The 21,735-nt window shown below is 40.6% G+C and overlaps 1 protein-coding gene across 1 annotated transcript; it reads left to right on the top strand.

Annotated features, from left to right (window-relative positions):
- The first annotated feature begins 19,313 nt into the window (after positions 1 to 19,313).
- On the top strand, positions 19,314 to 20,438 carry LOC112657136 (proteasome subunit alpha type-1). Its single transcript, XM_025442989.3, has one exon. It carries the CDS (start codon positions 19,341 to 19,343, stop codon positions 20,130 to 20,132), a length of 792 nt encoding a protein of 263 aa, XP_025298774.2. The 5' UTR covers positions 19,314 to 19,340; the 3' UTR covers positions 20,133 to 20,438.
- Positions 20,439 to 21,735: the final 1,297 nt, after the last annotated feature.

Below are 21,735 nucleotides of genomic sequence, written 5' to 3' on the forward strand. Positions count from 1 at the left end.
TAAGTTTCGTTTCTTTTCCTCCTATTCGGTCTACACTCTGGAATGTTGTACACTTGAGAATTTTGAAAAACTGGCATTCTGATAAATCATGGCTGCCTTGATGGTGCTTGTCCCCATTGGTCCTAATTTAAAGTGAGAAAAGATAGCCACATTCCACTCCCACAAATAAATAAGCTAGGTCATGAAGTTACTCAAGATGGCAAGAGTTCGTCCTAATTTATAGGGACTCTAAAATGGATGGGAGGAGTAGAGGTCACTCTGGCAGGCGGTTCCCCGGGGGAGGCAGGTAGTGGCCAAAGAGATAATTACTAAACTATTTAGCAGAGAAAGAACTTCAAGCATCTGGAATGGAAAATGTGTGTCATTAGGAGGATGACAATTAATTACAACCATGACCACTGAAAAACAACGCTTGGCAAAGTATAGCTTTGTCCATATTCTATTGCAATGAACAATTGTTTCTGTGGAGTTTAAGGTTCAATGGAGAGAACCTTTTTGATAGGAGGGAGGGTCTCTTGGAGGAAGCACATCCAGAAGGACACCCAGGATAGGTGCTTCTGGCTGACCTATCAAATGAGGAGAGACAGGTGACATTTTCCTGATTGCACACATCAGCTCCAGGGTGGAACCCAAGAAGAAAATCACTGCTGTGTGTACTCAGAGTCTGAGACTTCACGAGTGACTCTTGTGGTTCATTCCCATGTAGATAAGAGCCCCTGGGGACTCCAAACTTACCAGTAGCCTTGGGGAGGGCCATACCCACATGGGGTGAGCAGAGCAGACTGCCCGTGACAGTTGTCTTTTACAATAAAGGGTGGATTCCTTGGAGATCAGTGATGTTTCTTTTGATCTGAGCTTAAAACTTGGACTAACAGGTTGCAACTGAAACCCAAGGTGAGATGTAGGACAGAATTTCCAGACTGTAGAAGAATCTGGAGGAGTTTAGGAGGATCTTCCTCCTGTCATCTTCATCAAAATAGACTCCGGGTTCCCCACTCCACTGCTGAGAGATGTGCAAAGAGATTCCTGAGATCATGCACACTGGAGGGACCTTCAGCTTGGAACTCCACTACACAGCAAAGCAGATATTTCAAAACCCAGTAGTCTAAGCTTAATGCTGGGAACCTTTCTTATGGAACCTGCTGCTGTACTTCTCAGTGTGAAATAATGCTTGGTTTTTTTGTTTGTTCTGTTTTTTAAGATTTTATTTATGCATGAGAGACACACAGAGAGAGGCAGGGACATAGGCAGAGAGAGAAGCAGGGTCCCTGCGTGGAGCCTGATGTGGGACTCGATCCCAGGACTCCAGAATCACGACCTGAGCCAAAGGCAGACGCTCAACCACTGAGCTACCCAGGTAACCCAATGCTTGGTTTTGCAAACACTATTGCCCGGCTGGACAATTTTTTGCTGGAAAGTTAAGATTTTAGCAAATGCTTCTGGAAATGGAGGGGGTTGAACTGCATATCTCCTACCTCAAAGTTCAAACTATCCTGCCTTAACCATTTTGGCATTTTACTGGTAGAACAGAGTTTGTCCCCTTGTATATTGGGTTTGATTTTCTGTCTGAAGTTTATAATAAACATAACTTATCAAAATTTTTATTATGTGACTCTTATAACCCTGGGGGGATATCTTTGGTCACTCAGCATACCATGAACACTCTGTGTGATATGGGGGAGCACTAACAATTTTCATTTCACTGGAGCAAAAAGAGTGATGCATGTAATATATCAAATAACAAAGCAAGAGGATAAATTTCAAGTAAGCACAGAATGTGTGGCCTGGATAATAACTACTGTACAAGTTACAGGAGGTGAATGGAGGAGGGGACTCATTAAGTAAGATAACATATGTAACTGCTAGAACAAAGGAAGCACTAAATACATACATATAAGGGCAGCCCAGGTGGCTCAGTGGTTTAGCCCCGCCTTCAGCCCCTGAGGGCCTGATCTGGAGACCTGGGATCCAGTCCCACATCCGGCTCCCTGCATGGAGCCTGCTTCTCCCTCTGCCTGTGTCTCTGTCTCTGTCTCTGTCTCTCTCTCTCTCTCTCTCATGAATAAATAAATAAAATCTTTTTAAAAAGACATACATAGGGATCCCTGGGTGGCGCAGCGGTTTGGCGCCTGCCTTTGGCCCAGGGCGCGATCCTGGAGACCCGGGATCGAATCCCACGTCGGGCTCTCGGTGCATGGAGCCTGCTTCTCCCTCTGCCTATGTCTCTGCCTCTCTCTCTCTCTATCATAAATAAATAAAAATTTTTAAAAAAGAAAAAAGAAACATACATATAAATATTATTATTATTAACTATGGAGGTGGGAGACTGTGGAGGAGCTGTTCGTTTATGCGTGGAACATACTCGTAAAGCACTTGTTAAGCCCTATACTAGACACTGGGGGTATGAAGGAGATAGGACAGACTGGGAAGAGCCTTTACGGAGCTTCTGTTCTGTTGGGGGAAGGAAGGGAGGACGGAAGAAAGGATAAGCAAAATGAGTGGAGATGGTTCTCAGTGCTTTGAAGGAAATAAACAATGTATTATAATCACTCATAATGAGGTACGAGATGTACTCTGCATGGATTGACTTTCATCACATGAGATGAAGCGACCTTCAGGATGAGACCTGAAGGTCAACCATGAAAGATGCTAAAGAAAGAGCATTCCAGGCAGCTGAGTAATGGCGAATGTCTGGAGGTAGGAAAGTACTTTCCTGACGGAGAAACAAAGAAAGTGTGAGGGAAGAGATAGGCAGATGGCAGATTCCTAAGGGTCTTGTAGGCCATGATCGGTTGAGACTACCGTCTCAGCCTCCCTATACGTACAGAGGGTGACAATGTTGTGGTGGGGTAGCAGCAGGGCTAAAGAGGCAGGATCAGCCAGGTACATTTGTGGGTAAGCCAACACAGCCACTGGCCGGAGAGGACAGCCACATGGAAACAGGCTAGGACCAAGATTTTAGCTAGATGCTGAAGGACTTGAAATTGTTTCTACTTTTATTCCCTGTAAGCATTAGAGTGTTGTTGATAATGGATCAGAGGAACGATTTAATAAATTTTAAAAATTGCAGGCATACTGCCCCATCTAACACACTATGATAGGGAATACAAAAATATGTAACAGGAGTTCTCTGCCTAGTTTATTGAATCTAACCTAAAAATTATATTTTAAGGATATTTACCAAATGATGGTGAAGCAACTAGAGTAAGAAAACATTGCTGGGCTTATTATCATGGGCCTCACCTGTATCACTTCTCCTTCTGCCTCCTCAGCAGCCTGCTCAAACCCCTATGATGTCAGCCTCCCCCTCTCTCTGGTTTCTCTCTGGTACATAAACATGCTCTTCCCCTCCCTTGAAGTGTCACCCAACTTGAAGGAAACAGCCTCTCTGAGGACCCTAGCCCCTCAAGCTACTGCTCTGTAGCTCTCTTGCTCTCCTTTCAAAGCTAAATCTCTTGGGAGTAATATGTGTCCCCTATTCCCCTTGTCTCTCATTCAACCTACCACAATCTGGCTCACCTTACTTTCAACTAACTCCACCCCAGTCCACCACTCTAGTGAAACTTCTCTCCTAAGGTTAGCAATTACATTCAAATTTTCAAGTACAGTGGATACTTATTAGTCTTCATTTTTTCTAAGTTTCTAGAACTTAATATTGATTTCATCATATTTTCTCTCTATTCCACCTTGGCTGCCTGATATCCTTTTTAGGTTTCTCTCCCCCCCTTCCTCCTCCCTCTCCTCTTCCTCCTTCTCCTTTTTAGTAGGGTCCATCCCATTGTGGAGCCCAATATGGGGCTTGAACTCATGACCCTGAGAACAAGACCTGAGCTGATATCAAGAGTCAGGTGTTTAAACTACTGAGCCACTCAAGCGCCCCTGGTTTCCCTTCTACTGCCCCATTACTTCCTTCTCAGTTAATCTTTCCTCTGTTAATCTCTTACATATTGATTTCCAAGGATCAATCGCCTGCCCATTTCCTTCGCACCCTATGTACTAGCTCTGAATCACCTCCTCTAAACCTGTGGCTTCAACCAAACCAACATTCTCATGACTCTCACCTCTTAACATCCACCCCAGAAGTCTCCAGAGCTCCACATCTGAATTTCCAACTGGACTCCCCTGAGTACCTCAACTAAACCTCTGTCCCTCTCTTTGTCAAATGGATGTCACCACCAACCACCAGTTCATCTAAGCCAGAAAATCAGAAAGTTTCTTGCACACCTCCCTCTCTGGCACCCTTAGATGAAATTAATCACAAAGACCTGTCAATTCTGCTTCCTAAATATGTTTTCTTAGTTTAGTCCCTCCTCCCTGTTCCTGTTGTCACAGCCTTAGTCTAGGCTTTCATCATGGACTACTGCCACCATTTTCCCAACCAGTTCTTCTGCCTGGAGCCTGGACTCCCTCCAATTCATTGCCTGTGCTGCTGCCAGGATGATCCTTATGAAATGCAAATTGCAGAATGCTGCTCCCTTCTCTAAGTAAAATCCTTCAATGACTTTATGTGGTCTGCAAAATAAAGTTGAAATTTCTTAGCATTTCTTACCAGATTCCTCATAGCTTGGCTCTCTGGGCTCATCTTCCACCAACCTTTCACAGCTATCCTAGTTTCCAGGTTACTCTCTCCTCAATGCTGTTCTGAGGAGCACTTCCTCAAGATGTTAGTAAAAGTCTGGTCAAATCTGTTTGAGAAAGGATGAAAACAAATTTCAACACAGTAAAGGGCATTAAAAATGTCCAAGAAAGGAACAGAGTGAGTTAAGTTTGAGCATTAAACTCTATTAACATCTCAAGGAATTCAGTTTCAGAAATGCTACTGAAGGCATTTGGAACAACTTAGAGTTCCTAGAATATGCCATGTTTTCTTTTGCTTCTCCCTCTCTGCCTGGAATACCACTCAGTTATGATTAATTTTTAAAACACACTGCATATGCTAAAGAGTGCTCTCTACTGGGCATACCAAAGGCAAAGGGGCTCTGAGTGAGCCAAACAAGTAAATGTGTGATTACAACATTTTGAGATAAATGCTGTGCAACTTGGCAGGATAAGTGGAGGACCAGAGCTGGGGGGATGGCGAGACACCAACCTTGCTCCCTCCTCTTTCATCTGGGTTATCTCTGAGATAGGCATCTGTTTTCCCTTACTGTATTTTGAGACCTACTTGTTAACTGCATATATATTTATAATTGTTATATCTTCTTCAGTTATTAACTTATATGTTAATTAACTTATATAACTTATTATGAAATGTCCCTGTTGTCTCTGGTAATATGTGTCTTTAAATCTACTTTCTCTGATATTAATAAAACCATTCCAATTCTCTAATGATTACTGTTTAAGTGGTATATTTTTTTCCATCCTCTCACTTTCGATCTATTTGTGTCTTTGAATCTAAGGTCTCAAAGACAGCATATGGTTGGACTCTGGCTTTTTATCCAGTCTGACAATCTCTGCATTTTGATTAGGGTGTTTAGACTTTTCACATTTAATGCAATGGCTGGTTTGATTGGACTTATAATTGCCATTTTTCTCTATTCGTCTTCGATATGTCAACTCTCATATTCATTTTTTCTACTCCCACTTGACGGGCTTCTTTTATGTCAAGTATTTGAGTGTATCATTTAATTTAAATTTAAATTTATCATTTAAATTACTTTGTTATTTTTGAAAAAATCAATTACCTTTTTAGGAATTGTAATTGAAGAGTTACAATATGCATTTTAATTTATCACAATCTAGTTCAGATTAATACTAATTTAATCCTAGAAAAATGTAGGAACTTTGCTTTAATATGCTTCTATTCTCTCTCCTCTTTTGTGCTATTATTGTCATTTTCATTACGTTTGCATATGCTATAAGTCCAATAATACAATGTTATAATTATTGTTTTATATAACTATGCCTTTTAAAGAAGTTAAGACATGAGAAAAAGATAACTATAGCCTTTTATATTAGCCCATATAATTATCATCTCTAGTGTTCTTCATGTCTCCCTGTATGTAAGGGCAGTCCAAATTGAATGAGCCCCTTTTACTATGGCAAGGGTACTGCTGGTACTCATGGCCTACTCTGCCCTACTAGAACATCTACATTGGTCAACCTGGGCCAGGGACAGGTTGGGGAATGGAAGCATCCCCAGGCCAGAATGCCACAGACTCCTACCATTCTTACCTGAAGTCCAAATGTGAGTGCTTTTCAGATTGTTGGGTGCTTTTGATCTATTCTCAGAATACTGAAATCATTGTTGAGTCAATTTTGTCCAGTTTTGTGGCTTCATTTTGGAGAGATTATTTGCCGATCTTTTCAACTAGCTATAGCTGGAAGTCCCTGATGCCGATCTTTTCAACTAGCTATAGCTGGAACCAATGGTCCCTAAAAGGGTCATTGGTTCAGGCAAAATGAAGTGGCTCAAGAAATAAAGGGTGAGGGACTGAACCATAGAATAAGGTCAGAAACTACCTAGAGTGAGAAAGTAGTTACTCACAGCCCATCCTGCTTCATGGACTTTGATGAAGATTTTTTTTTTTTAAGATTTATTTATTTATTTATTTATTTATTTATTTATTTATTTATTTATTTATTTATGATAGAGAGAGAATGAGGCAGAGACACAGGAGGAGGGAGAAGCAGGCTCCATGCCGGGAGCCTGACATGGGACTCGATCCCGGGACTCCAGGATCGCGCCCTGGGCCAAAGGCAGGCACTAAACCGCTGAGCCACGCAGGGATCCCCTGAAGAAGATTCTTAAGTCAGCATGAGGCAGGTGTGAACTAGTGTACAACACACCAGAACACTTTCTAGAATGAGGAGAACCAGAAATGACATCAAGAAATAGCTGAGGGTGAGACACCTTCTAGGTCCTTACATTTACTTTTTTTTTTTTTTAAGATTATTTCGTTATTCATGAGAGAGAAGGAGAGAGAGAGAGAGAGAGGCAGAGACACAGGCAGAGGGAGAAGCAGGCTCCATGCAGGGAGCCTGACATGGGTGGCTGATCCCAGGTCTCCAGGATCAGGCCCTAGGCCGAAGGCAGCACTAAACCTCTGAGCCACCCGGACTGCCCCAGTCCTTACATTTAAAACAAGAAACTCCTTCCTCCTGCCCAAATGATCTGATACACCAAAAGGAATCCTGAGATTAGAATGATGACCTTTGGAAAGACGAAAAGAGGAGAAGATAATGGGCTGGGGTTCATTGTCAGAGCAGAGAATGACTTTCTTATAAGGAAAACTTGTGTCCCAAGAGCCGGGATTGAGTGCAAGAATTTTGTCTTTTGTATTTTAAAAGTCTGTATCTTAAAGAAAGTAGAATGATGATTGCCAGAGATGGGAAAGAGGGGGAATGGGGAGTTGTTATTTAATGCCGCAGAGTTTCAGTTTTGCATGATGAGGAGAGTTCTGGAGATAGATGGTGGTGACAGTTGCACAAAAAAATGAATGAATGTACCTAATATCCCCTGAATGTACACTTAAAAATGACTAAGATGGTAAATTTTATGTTATGTACATTTTACCACAATTTTAGAAATTGAAAAAGATGTTTGTATCTCAGGGCAATCCTGGGCATGATCTGTGATTAATGGTATATAAATTTAGGTGACAATCACCTGTGCACTACATTATGCCTGTTTAAGCCACAGACCCATATAGCATTTTGCTAAGGGTGGAGGTTCCCTTCCTTACTGGATGGCTTATGAGATAGGTAGACTATTTTCAACTGGACTCATGCCCATAATAAGGTGAGTGCAAACAATCAAACCTTGGTTCTTCACTGCAAGACTTGGGTGCATGCCCACTCTTCTTGAGAAAGTCCCAGAGTGTTGCTCTGACAGATGACAGATGTCCTTACAGGGCAGAGCTGGCAACACAACTACTTCCCTAATGGCCACCAGCCACCAGCAAGCACACCAGCTGGAAAATAAACTGCATCTTATTCCTATATTTCTCTTCTTCTTATAAAGATGCCGCAAAGATTGTAAGGTACTTGGAGCTGACTGAGAACTAAATTTTGGAGAAATGGGATTAATAGTCATAATAATAGGGCAGGATAAGGAGGTTAATAAAAATAACAAAAAGAAATGAGGACTTTTCTTTTTACTCAAGATCTTCATAAAAGCTTATAACCCTGATCAAATAAATTGTATACAGGCACACATATAATTTTAAAACTAATTAAAAGTAATGATGCTTTTTCTAATGATGTGTTTTGTAATGTTAGGTACACATTATCTCTTTAACAACAAAAGTCATTTTAAAATTAGCATCTCTTGTATTTCACAAATGTAGTGTTGAGTGAAAGAAGCCAGATACAAAAGACAGTATGCACTATATGATTACATTTATATAAAGTACAAAACTAAGTAAAACCATTCTGTGGTGTTAGAAGTATGGATAGTGGGGCACCTGGGTGGTTCAGTCAGTTGAGCGTCTACCTTTGGTTCAGGTCATGATCCATCAGTACTAGTACTAAGTACTAGTAATTCCCTAGTACTTGAATTAGTTGCATTTACAGTTGAGAGGAATAAAAAGTAGAAACTTACTAAATGTATAGGACTCCAGATTTTGTGCCATTATCATGTGCATAAGAAAAGTAGACCATTTTAAATGTTAATGTAATTCAAGATGAGCTAATAGCATCATCTTGAATTTTTCCTAATTATTGGACATGTGCCTATAGGCTCCAGTAGCCATGACATTTCATAAGTATTAGCATAAAGCTGGCCATCTGAATAGAATTTTGTTTCTCTTATCAATTTATAATTCTCCCCAGGGCTACTTTCAATCAAGGAAAAATTGAACTCCCAATGATGTCAAAGACAGCATATTGCAGAGGTTAATTAACAAATCACCCAGAGAAGATTGAACAGCCATTGTGCTGACACGTTCAAGGGCTAATCGGTTCTGATGATGTAATTTGCAGTAGTGCTTGATGTATAATAGCCCGATGGGTGACAGCTGCTATGGGACCTGATGATTAAAGTGTGAAGCATTGGGGGAGGGGGTGTAGTGAGTACTTTCAAATGGAGAGAGACTTTTATGGAGCCAAGTGAATGCAATCTGGTCATGCTGGTTACCTTACCTGGAAAGCCTGCTTATCTCATCTTTATTTAAACAGATTTTAGCAGGCCTAACACGACCTCAGCCCTGGGCTCGCTTCATCCAAGACCACTCCAGTCAACATTGACACTCGCTCCTCTGGGCTCTGGTATTCCTTCCATCAGCATTACACACTTTAAGTCATTTCTTTACTAGTTATTTTGGGAATGTTCATTACTTTCCCCCCACTTGACATTAAGCTACTTAAGGACACATTTTTTTTTTTTTTCTGTATCCTCCACTGCATGGAACATAATGTTAGGCACAAAAATTAAATGAAAAATAATTGGGGCAAAATGTTGATAATTGTCCAAGCAGAGTGATGATTAGATGTGGGTTTGTTCTATTCATTTCATTTCTGTGTGTTTGAGAATTTCCTTGATAGCAGTGTTGGCAGATTTAGCAAATAAAAATTCAGGATGCCCAGTTAAATTTGCATTTCAGATGAACACTAAATTTCTTATTATTCATAATTTATATCCTATCATAATATCACCTATAATATTCCATACCATTTAATTTAATCATATAACATATAACAATGTTATTCATATATACTATTTATTATAACATTATATTGACATGGTATATTTACATTATTTTATATGTTCCCATGACACATATTTACACTAAAAAATTATCACTTATCTGAAATACAAATTTAACTGGGCATCTTGTATTGTACCTGGCAACCTGACTTTCTAGAACCTTAAAGCGTAAATGGTGATTAATCAATGGGCTGAAAGAAAATGAGTAGTAGAAACAGTACAGTCTGTTAAAGTGTGATCTAGAGTCACTTGAATCTTTTATGAAGCCCATTAAAAAAGCAGCTCCCTGTGTCCCCCTACCCTCACCCTAGAAATGCCAAATCAACATTTCTGCTGGTAGGATTCTGCATTTTCAATGAGAAGAACCTCAGGTGATTCTGGTGCTAAGTTTCTCTGTTTTTCTATCAGGGACCTAACATAAAAGATGTTAATATTCTATTCCTGTTCCATGACTCATCCACTGAAGATTATAAGTCAAATACTATCACAAATATTCTAGAGGCACCTGGTTGGCTCAGTGGTTGAGCATCTGCCTTTGGCTGGGGTCGTGATGAGACCCGCATCGGACTCCCTGCAGGGAGCCTACTTCTCCCTCTGCCTAGGTCTCTGTCTCTCTCTCTGTGTCTCTCATGAATGAATGAATAAAAAAACAAAACAAAAACAAAAACACAAATATACTAGCAGCATTGTGTAGTTAAGCTAACCCTTGAATATTCATCCAATGGCCCAGGATCTTACCTACTGATGTCTATTCTACAGATACACATTTATTATAGAGAAAATTGTAGGTGGCAATTTGCAACTCCTATTAGTATTTTAAGGCCAGGGATGCTAGGGCAACCAAACTTCCTACCTTGCTTAGGACTGGTACAGTTTTAGCATTGATATTCCTATGTTCTAGGCTATCTCTTATTCCTGACTGACCCTGGTCATCCTATCTGTAGTTGACGTCATAGAGTATCCCTCAGATCTTCACTTCAGAACCAAGACACTCATTTCACCAGCTGTTGATAGTGTCGGCTCACCCTTGAGACCCTACTCAGGAAGCTGCCTTACTCAAAATATGCCCTGTCCTCAGGAGCAGTAACTCACTGATAAAGCCTCAGTCCTCCATTCAGAACACCTCTGATTGGCCATTCCTGTGGGGTCAGCTGAGGCCTCTGCTCCAACTGCCCTGCAACTCAACTTCTCCTACCCAGCCCTGCTTCCCTCCCAGAAGCAGCTCCTGAAAGCACTCCCCAGTACACCCTTACAGGCAAATCTCAGAGTCTGAGAGTGGGGAAGAACGTGCCCTCCAATAGATGATACAGAAATGGGGTGGTCCTAGGAAGCAGATTCTAAAATAAGATTTTGGAGTTGGATCATTTACAGACTGGAGAGTAATAAGAAGCCCTCACCAGCAGTAGTGGAGTCCCTGATAAGGTAAAAGTTTTAGTAGTGCTGAGCTGGGCTAGAATGCAAGCAGAAGGGAATGTCCTGGAGGGTGTTGCATCTGAGGCTTCTGAAGGTTTAGGGAAGGTAGTGATTTAAGAACAGTGGAATGGAATGGCTATTACTGGCCACTATCAATGCATTGAAGAGAGACAAGAAAGGCTGGGAGTGATTAATCATCAATTTAAAAGGCCAGACCTCCTTAGGCTGAGGCCCAGAACATAATGTATAAGGTAGCTGAGCTCAGTCCTAGCAAGTCAGCTATGCCAAAGTCATGGCCTTAATTGAGAAGGAATGAGATCCTGAGATGTGGGATAAGAACATTTGGGTTGATGTTAGTGCAAATCTGGACTCCCCAGATTTCCTCCTAATCTGTGCTGTGGAAAGCACCCACTCTCCAGGTTAAAAGTTAGCACTCCTCACTTTTGCAGTTGGTGCAGAGGTTTTTGCTTTATGGGAAAACATCTTTTTCCCTCAGAGGATCTTAAGCCACTGCATAACCCACATTCCCACACCCCCAACTGATAAGTATTCAGTCACAACATTGACAATGGGCCTGCTAGGGGAGAAATGAGACAATGTCAGCAAAAGTGGAAGAGTGTGTGTAGATCCTGAGCGAGCATGGTTAAGGAGGAGGCAAAGGATATAAAGCTGAATAAGGAAGATTTCACTGGTAAGAAAGCATTCTCCTATGATATAGGAGTTCACCCTGACAAGGACCCCAGGATATGGTGCCATCATACTGCTGGGATGACTCTTGCAAGCTTGCAGAATGCATCATCTCAAACTGGTCTGCTGTATCAATGATCCCATACTAATTACACTGGGGGAGCCAGAAGTGCCAGTAAGTTGAGGCCTTCGTAAGATACTTGGCTTCAGATAGTGAAGATCCAGGGCTCTGCTACATCAGTGATACCCTACATCAGGGTATAGAGACTGGGCTATACCAAGATGTTCCCCCCCAAAGGAAATGACACATTGTTGCATTTTATTCCTTCTATTATTTAGAAAGAAGCACAGAGCCTAGTAGATGGTCAGGGTTCTGGGGGCAGCATTTTCCACACTCACAGGGTGACTGAGAAGATTTCTAGCTTTGAACCAAATCCAGGATGATGCCCTGCCACTTGGGCCTTTCCAACCACCAACCATCAGGTCTGTGCATCTGAAGTTGTTTGCATTGCTGTGTAACCCCCTACCATCTCTCCTCCATCACTCTTTGGAAACCTTAAGTGAAGATGTGGCAGGGTTTCATGTCCAGTTTCCCATGTGACAAAATAGAGGTTCTAATTATGGAAGTGTAAAACCCCAAGAAACGGAGAACCTAAATGCCCTGAAAAATTTCAGAAAACCAGGAAAATGGAGCCAAAGGTGAAACGGGCAGGGAGGCCCCAGCTGACAACTGGTTGCACACCTTTTTTTTAATTTTTTTTTAAGATTTTATTTATTTATTCATTCATAGAGACAGAGAGACACAGGCAGAGGGAGAAGCAGCCTCCATCTATGCAGGGAGCTCAACATGGGACTTGATCCCAGGTCTCCAGGATCACACCCCGGGCTACAGGCGGTGCTAAACCACTGCGCCACCGGGGCTGCCCTGGGTTGCACATCTAATTCATCATTATGCAAGTTGAGAAAGTGGAAGGGGGTTGTTGAAAATGAGGCGAATGAGTCATAAAAGGTACCAAAATATTAGCACTTTTCACTGCTGTCCTCGAACAATTTGCCTAGAAAATATAATGGTGCTGCTGAACCCGTGTTTCCTGGCTAGCCCAGAAAGGGGATGAAATTGGGATCTCCATATGAAATTGTGTTTCTCTGGCTCTTCCCCCAGATACCAGGTGGTACCACCATTTCCCTACTCTGGCTCTGGTCCAGCTCCCCAGGATTCCGTCTGTGTCTGAGGCCAAAAGCGCCCAATTTATTCTGCAGGTGCCCTTGCTGCCCCAAGGGCAGGGAAGCCACTGTGGAGGCCGGCCCTGCAGCTGCTGCCCTGTGAGCTCTCAGCAACCCCACAAAGAGCCCAGTCCAGCCCAGCCACTATCATGGACTTGACCTCCCACCATCACAGACTTTCCCTGGCACAGGAGCTGGGCTGGGGGATAGCCTGGGGACCCACACTCACTTGAATTCAGCAGTAACTTATCCAGTGATTTCATACCCAGAGGGGATAATTTTCAAATATCCTTCTGCATGACAAAATTATTTTCAGTAATAATCATGAAACAAAACAAAAAGTGACAATAGCCAGAAGTGAACATTTTCTTCTTTTGAACTCTTATAAATCATGCTAGTAAGGAAATATGAAACACTGGGAGCCCGACGTGGGAATCGATCCCGGGTCTCCAGGATCTCGCCCTGGGCCAAAGGCAGGCACCAAACCGCTGCACCACCCAGAGATCCCTCATTCCACAATTCTATACATTACCCGGACCTCACCATGGACATGTCACTATACATCACTATATTATTACAATGCTATTGATTATATTCCATGTGCTGTACTAGTATGCTTGTTTGATTAATGTCTACATCTCCAGCTGGACTATAAGCTCCATGAGATCAAATACTGTATCTGTTTTGCTCATCATGGTATCGCCGGGTCAAACATTTGTGTTGAATGTGTGAATGAACTAGATATTCATTGGGAACTCATTGGGAAAACATAGCTGTATACCTAATGGGAATAAACTACATTGAGGAGAGTATAAGGAGATAAGTGCATACTTGGTTATGGAAGGTGATCTAGAAAACATGCTGGTTCTTTTGTTGTTGTTTTTTTTTAAGTTTTTATTTATTTAAGTAATCTCTATACCCAACGTGGGCTTGAACTCACAACCCCAAGATCAAGAGTCACGTGCTCCTCTGACTGAGCCAGCCAAGCACCCTGTGCTCTGACTTCCACAAGTGAGCTAGGCATTGAGAGTTGTCAGTCCAGATGCTCCAAGGAGGCACAGGACTTCAATATGAATGAATTGAACAATCCTCATTTCCACTGGGAACTCATTTCTATTCTGCTTTTGTGTGCAAGATTGAAGAACTTATTTGAAGACCAAGGTCAAAGAAGACTACATATATTGTTCTAGCAGCTTTTCCCTAACAAGTCTCTGCAGGCTGAGTATGAATTGGGTAGAGTCTGTGGTAAAGTTTTACTTCAGGAATTTCCTGAAATAACTCTTCAGAAAAGTTTAGCTCTCTTAATTGAAGACTACGTTGACCTCAGGCACTGCTAGCACGCATTTTAAAACTTACTGGGAATCAAAACCATCATGAAGTTGCCAGTGATTATGTTACCAGGTTATAATGGTCAGGAGCACTTTTTACATATTTTTCTTCATGTTCTTTTTTTTTTTTTTTAAGATTCATTTATTCATCCATGAGACACAGAGAGAGAGAGAGAGACAGAGAAGCAGGCTCCATGCAGCAAGTCCAACCTGGGACTTGATTCCGGATCCCGGGATCACGTCCTGAGCTGAAGGCAGATGCTCAACCACTGAGCCACCCAGCGGTCCCATTTTTCCTCATGTTCCATTGAAATAATTGTAATGTGGTGCAATAATTTCTTTATTATCTGTCTCTTCCAACTTTCTACTCTGCTTTCCACAAGGGCAAGAATAAAATAGGAGCTCAATAAATATTTCTTAAATGAATCTCAGTGCAGTGTCTGGACTTGAGTCTTGAAAGAACAGTTTCTTAGAGACAGTTCTGGCCAATTACAACTTACTAGCTCTGCAACCCTGGACAGATGTTTTCATCTCTCTTCATTTCCTCCTTTAAAAAAATTTGAAAAATGTAAACATGAAGAATATGAGAATAATACAATTAACATCTGTCTGCCATCAAGTTTTATGAAATTTTAATAGTTTGTGAAATGTGATGGAGAGAATGCTCTGTGTTTATCAAATCCTATTGCACACAAAGGACTGCATCTCCCAGCCTCCCTTGTAGTCAGATTGGTTCCACGAGACTACATCTGCCAATGGGCAGATGTGGTGTGTGTTACTTCCAACGTAAGCGTAGAAGAATGACAATTCTTTGTGCTCTCTTCCCCAGCTGCAGGGGCCATGAAAACCATGTTTTTAAATGGCAGTATCAGGGACACCTGGGTGGCTCAGTGGTTGGGCGTCTGCTTTCTGCTCAGAGAATAATCCCGGTATTCGGGATCGAGGCCCCCATTGGGCTCCCTGTGGGGAGCCTGCTTCTCCCTCTGCCTGTGTCTCTGCCTCTTTCTGCGTGTGTGTCTCTCATGAATAAATAAATAAATATTTTTTTAAAAATGGCAGTATCAGAAGATGAGTCTCCACCAACCTATATCCTTCAGTTACACAATGGATAAGTGTTTGAGAATCTCCCTTGCTCTACATCCTAGTTAACACTGAGTTTTGTCTGCTTTTAGGCTTTTCTGCCAGTTTGATGACATGGAATCATTGTTTTAATTTGTATTTTGCTGATGATGAGTGATAGTGAGCATCTTCTCAAATGCTTGTTTGACATTGGGTTCCTCTTTTGTGAGTGCCTGTTCTTATCCTTTGCCAACCGTGGTAATAGGGCTCATTATCCTAGTGTTTTGTAGGAACATTTTATACATTTTGGAAACTAATAATTTATCAGTTACATTCCCTGTAATACTTTCCCTATACCTGTAGCTTATCTTTTTTCTTTGTTTTAATTACCTTTGTTATAATGAAAATTTAAATTGATCAATTTTGTTCTTCTGTCTTGTGTAAGATTCTTTCTTATCTCAAGGTCATAAGGAAATGTTTCTATATTTTCTTTAGAAAGTTTCAAAGAGTGAGCCCTGGGTGGCTCAGCGGTTTAGCACCTGCCTTTGGCCCAGGGCGCGATCCTGGAGTCCCGGAATCGAGTCCCACGTCGGGCTCCCGGGATGGAGCCTGCTTCTCCCTCTGCCTGTGTCTCTGCCTCTCTCTTTCTCTCTATGTCTATCATAAATAAATCTTTAAAAAAAAAAAAAAGAAAGTTTCAAAGATTTGCTTTAAAGATTTATTAAAAAAAAAAGAAAGTTTCAAAGATTTGCTTTTTATTTTTTTAAGTCCTTAATCCACCTATAATAACGTGTGTGTGAGATATAATGTAAGAACATTATTTTTTTCCCATAAAAACAGCTGATTTGGGACACCTGGGTGGCTCAAGCTGTTGAGCATCTACCTTCGTCTCAGGGCATAATCCCGGGGTCCTGGGGTTGAGGACTGCATTGGCCTCCCCGCAATGAGCCTGCTTCTCTCCCTCTGCCTATGTCTCTGCTGCTCTCTCTGTGTCTCATGAATGAATAAATAAAATCTTTTAAAAAAATAGCAGATTCCCCAACACCATTTATTGAGTGGTTCATATTTTCTGTTGCCTTGATGGGGATACAACTCTGCAATGTAACAAGTGTCCATTTATGCAAGGATCTGATTAATGGGCTCTTTGGTCTGTTTCATTGGTTTATTTGTCAGTCTTTGGGTCAAGGCCAGGCTGTCTTTTTTTTTTTTTTAAGATTTTATTTATTTATTCATAGAGACAGAGAGAGAGAGAGAGAGAGAGAGAAGCAGAGACACAGGCAGAGGGAGAAGCAGGCTCCATGCAGGGAGCCTGACGTGGGACTCGATCCAGGGTCTCCAGGATCATGCCCTGGGCTGCAGGCGGCGCTAAACTGCTGCACCACGGGGGCTGCCCGGCCATGCTGTCTTAATTACTATGACTTTGCAAGTCTTGATATCTTGAAATTGTATTTGCATATTTTTGTTATTGTGGTTGATAACGAGTTTTTTTACTATTACAATTTCTAGTTAGTACCAATGATACGGAGATATACTATTGATTTTCATATGTTGATTATGTACCTAGAAATCTTCTATGTCCTCACATTAATTGTATCTGTAGAATCCTCAGAATTTGTAAACAATCTGTAATAAGAACAGCTTTGGTTCCTCCTTTCCAATTCTTGTATTGCTCTTATACGGTACTGAATGAAAATAGCTAATCTTATTCTTAGTTTGAATGATTTAAAGATTTGCCATTAGTATGTGTTTGCTCTGTTTTCTTCTCCCTTTTTTAATGGATATATTTAAGCTAAGGAGTTATATTCAACCTTTTAATGCTTCAGTCTCATTTATGATAATGTTGATATCAGCAACCATTTTACCTATTTTGCCAGGCTATTGTGAAAATTAAATGAGCTATCATCTCAAAAAATCTTTGAAAAGAGCAAAGTAATATATTCAAATGTCTGTTCCTGTGTGTGTGTTCATGGCTGTGTCCTCAGTACCTAGAATATTTTCTGGAACAAAGTTGTTGCTCAATAAATACATGTTGATCTTGAAGAAAGAATATTCATATTAAACAGATTTTTCCATGCAAAGTAATTTTTTCTTACATCATAGCAGAAATAGCAATGAGACGTGCTTGCTGCCATTCCCTGGATAGCCCACCAGTGGCAACATTCATGTGATCTCGAACTGGGACACTCAACCTTAGAATCTATTTCAACTCAGTGTTTTGGGCAGCCATTTCCAGTCTGCTGTAATTGGCATAGGAAAAAGAACTTATTTAGCAATAGCGCCTAAAAATACAACCAAAGCCAGAGCATTTAATCTTTACTTGATTGGCCATATGATAGTGTTATGAAAGAGAAATTTAGTAACCGAAGGTTTCTCATTTCCAAAGGTAGATGTCCACAGGAGGGCTGTATAACCAACAGCACATGGAAAGGTCATTCTGTTTAATTGTTTTATTCTTGTGCATTTCCACAAAAGTTGAAAATGCAATAATGTCTGCTAAGTAAAAAGGTACATCAGACTTTTACAATTTTTTCTTCCTTATTAGTAAATGCTTGTTTATAAATGTATATTTATTATTATATTGCTAGCTGGAAATGAGAACTGAGTACAATTTTCATAATTGGATTAAAGGTCTTAATCTTAAAAAGTTCTTCCAGCCAAGCATGCTGAATCTTTTATTTCTGATGGGTAGAAATTGAGGTGAATCATAATTAGTCATCCTCTTACAAACAAAAACAAATGAGCACTAAACTTACGAAGTAATTCTAAAGTACTTAATTTAATTTTGTGCATTTATATTGCTTCTCATGCTACATTTGCTATGTTCACATCTTCTTATGCTGTCAATCTATGATTTTACATAAAAAGGGACCTTGCTGAGTTTTTCTTCCCAAACATTTCTGCCTGTCACTTCCCTCCCACTTACCACAAACCCCTGCCAATTTTTGCCCTAGAATATACAAACTTTAGATGTTAAAGATGAAAATGTGAGGCACATGTCATTGGACATGCTCATTTACTGAGAACTAGATGATCAATGACTCAATACTTTGTATCAAAAAACAAACATCCTCCACCCTTGAAAGATTTTTGGTTTCATTGTGGTTCTTGATGATGCCTGCCACTTCCTACTCTTTGACTCTTCAGAAGAATGGACCTGCTCCAACTTTGCACTCCTGCGGCCGGGCTTTTAGGAAATGTGTCATAACATTAAAAAAAAAAAATTCAGATACTATTTTCTCCACCAAACAACTTTGCCAAAATCAAGACTTGAGGCTCTTATAAAAGATTAAAATTTCAAAGCTAGTGCTTTGCAGTGAAGGGCATACATCATTATTTTGTTCTAATCTGTAACCACCTGACAGGCTCAAGAAGCAATCATGGCCAGGAACCCAAATCTCAAATATTGTAAAGTCATAGTTGCTTTTCAGTTTTGGTTTAGCCCATTCAAAAGCTATCAAGTAAGGGTATTTGCACGATATAAAGTTATATCAAAAAAGGAGTTTATAATATTATAATTGATATATGTATATATTCATGTATGTATATATATGACATTAGGCAAGTTAGCTAACATCTCTAAGCCTCAATTTCCTCTTTTGTAAAATGGAAATAATGACATTATCTATCTCATACAATTGTGAATGTGAAATGAGGTAATCTATGCGAAGTACATAGCATAGGGCCTGGTAAGAAAGTGTACAGTTATATAAAGTGTATGTAGATTATACTTTATTTCCAATATTTTGGAACAAAGTCTGGATGGATATATACCTAAATCCTAACAATGCTTATTTTGGGAGTGGTGGGGTTAAGAATGATTGCTATTTTCTTTCCTTTGCTTTGACAAGATTTCTAAATTTTCTCCCATGAGTCTGTGTTATTATTATTATCTCTTTTTTTTGTAAGAAAAACACGGAAGTTAGTCTCTCTTGACTAAAAATACTTAGGGGGCCGGAGGCCGCAGCGGGACCCACCCCGGAACCATGTTTCGCAACCAGTATGACAATGACGTCACTGTTTGGAGCCCTCAGGGCAGGATTCATCAAATTGAATATGCAATGGAAGCTGTCAAACAAGGTTCAGCCACAGTTGGTCTGAAATCAAAAACCCATGCAGTGTTGGTCGCATTGAAGAGAGCACAGTCAGAGCTTGCAGCTCATCAGAAGAAAATTCTTCATGTTGATAACCATATTGGTATCTCAATTGCGGGACTTACTGCTGATGCTAGACTGTTATGTAATTTTATGCGCCAGGAGTGTTTGGATTCCAGATTTGTATTTGACAGACCTCTTCCTGTGTCTTGTCTTGTATCTCTAATTGGAAGCAAGACCCAGATACCAATACAACGGTATGGCCGGAGACCATATGGTGTTGGACTGCTTATTGCTGGTTATGATGATAGGGGCCCTCACATTTTCCAAACCTGTCCATCTGCCAACTATTTTGACTGTAGAGCCATGTCCATTGGAGCCCGTTCTCAATCAGCTCGCACTTACTTGGAGAGACATATGTCTGGGTTGATGGAGTGCAATTTGAATGAACTGGTTAAACATGGTCTGTGTGCCTTAGGAGAGACACTTCCTGCAGAACAGGACCTAACTACAAAGAATGTTTCCATTGGAATTGTTGGTAAAGACTTGGAGTTTACGATTTATGATGATGATGATGTATCTCCGTTCCTGGAAGGTCTTGAAGAAAGACCACAGAGAAAGGCACAGCCTGCTCAACCTGCTGATGAACCTGCAGAAAAGGCTGATGAACCAATGGAGCATTAAGTCACAAACCAGTCTATCTGTGTATTATCAAATATGTAAGAATGCAGGAGCCCTTACTGATGACAGTAATCTATACTTTGAACCAAAAGATGCAGCGTGGTCTTCTGGTATGTTTTAGGAATCGGTCCAGATGTGTTTTTCCCAAGTAACTTGTCTGAACCATATAATGGTGTGCATTTTTCTTTGAGAGGGTCTATATAATCATTTTCTAGAAAGTATAGTTATCTGTACTAATGTTTTTATATGAAGAACATAGTGTCTTTGTGGTTTTAAAGACAACTGTGAAATAAAATTGTTTCACCTGCCTGTGTAAAAAAATAAAAATAAAAAAAAATAAAAATACTTAGGGGTACTCATTCCCTATAGAAAAACAGGGGCTATAAATGGGATGAGAAACATTAATGAAGCCTAGAGAGCTGCCCGAGGAAGGTAATTTTAACAGCTCCTCAAGGAATCTCACCTCTGGATGTCCATGCCCTATTGCCATGTGACTTGGCTGTTCTTCCCATCAATAAATGGAGACTAATTTTCTACCACTTTAAACTGGGCTAGCTTTGTGACTTGCTTTGACTAACAGAATGTGACAGAAGCGATGCTGTGTGAATTTCAGAACCTAGACCTTAAGAGACCTTGCAGCTTCTGCCTTTACTGTCTTGAAATCCTGAGACACTCTCTGCTGTGCAGAAGCCTAGCGTAGCCTACATGAAGAATAGCCATTGGGCCCCACCAGACAGCCAGCACAAACTGCCGGACACGTGAGTGAGACTATCTAGGATCTATCAGCTCCAGGCAGGTGGTCAGATGACTACAGCCACATAAGTGACCCCAGCTAAGCCTGGAAAGGAGAGCCCAGGTTGTCAACACATAGGATTGTGAGACATAACATAATATCAATATTTTAAGTTACCATGCTTTGGGATGGTTTGTTACCAAGGAATAGATGTCTGAAACGCTAGTAACCATGATGTTTATGCTGCCCAAACAACTTATAGTGCAGAAATAGTTTCTCTCCAAACATATTAATTTACTGTGCAGTTAGTAGAGAGTAAAAAAATATGTCCTTTTATTTTTGCTTTGTGACCTAAACTTAACCTCATGTAATTGTAAACCTATAAGGTTGTCACTTGATAGGTATAGAATTGAGAATTTCCTCCTCTGCCTGCCTCAGAAGCAAGAGTGTTCACTTCTAGGAGGCCAATGTTTGAAACTTTTGAGAAACAATGTCTTACTCTCACTGTGCTTTGTATGACCCCATTTTCTAGGGGTATGCTGGTGGGATATTGAGGGATCCAACAGTCACTCATTCATTTATTTGTTAATCCATCCTCAAATGTTTATTGAGCACCTACCATGTATGAGACTGGGGTAAGCCATGAAGGAAAAAAATAAAGACTTTAAGACATAGTCACTGCTCTCTACAACAGGAAGATAAGATGACAGATAATGTCGATAGAAAGTAATCCATGGTTAAAGTACTGAGTGAATTTATAGGCAACTCATAAACCACATGAGTTCAAGAGGAAGGAGATTTTCCAACTATGAGTGCCAGGATTGGGTTTATAGGGAACATGCCATTTTAATTTCAGTCTTAAAGATTGAATTA

Source organism: Canis lupus, chromosome 28 (assembly GCF_003254725.2).
Source record: "Canis lupus dingo isolate Sandy chromosome 28, ASM325472v2, whole genome shotgun sequence".
NCBI lineage: Eukaryota > Metazoa > Chordata > Mammalia > Carnivora > Canidae > Canis > Canis lupus.

Excerpts from the sequence above, each read along its gene's own strand:
- LOC112657136 (XM_025442989.3), top strand. The coding sequence starts at position 19,341 with ATGTTTCGCAACCAGTATGACAATGACGTCACTGTTTGGAGCCCTCAG.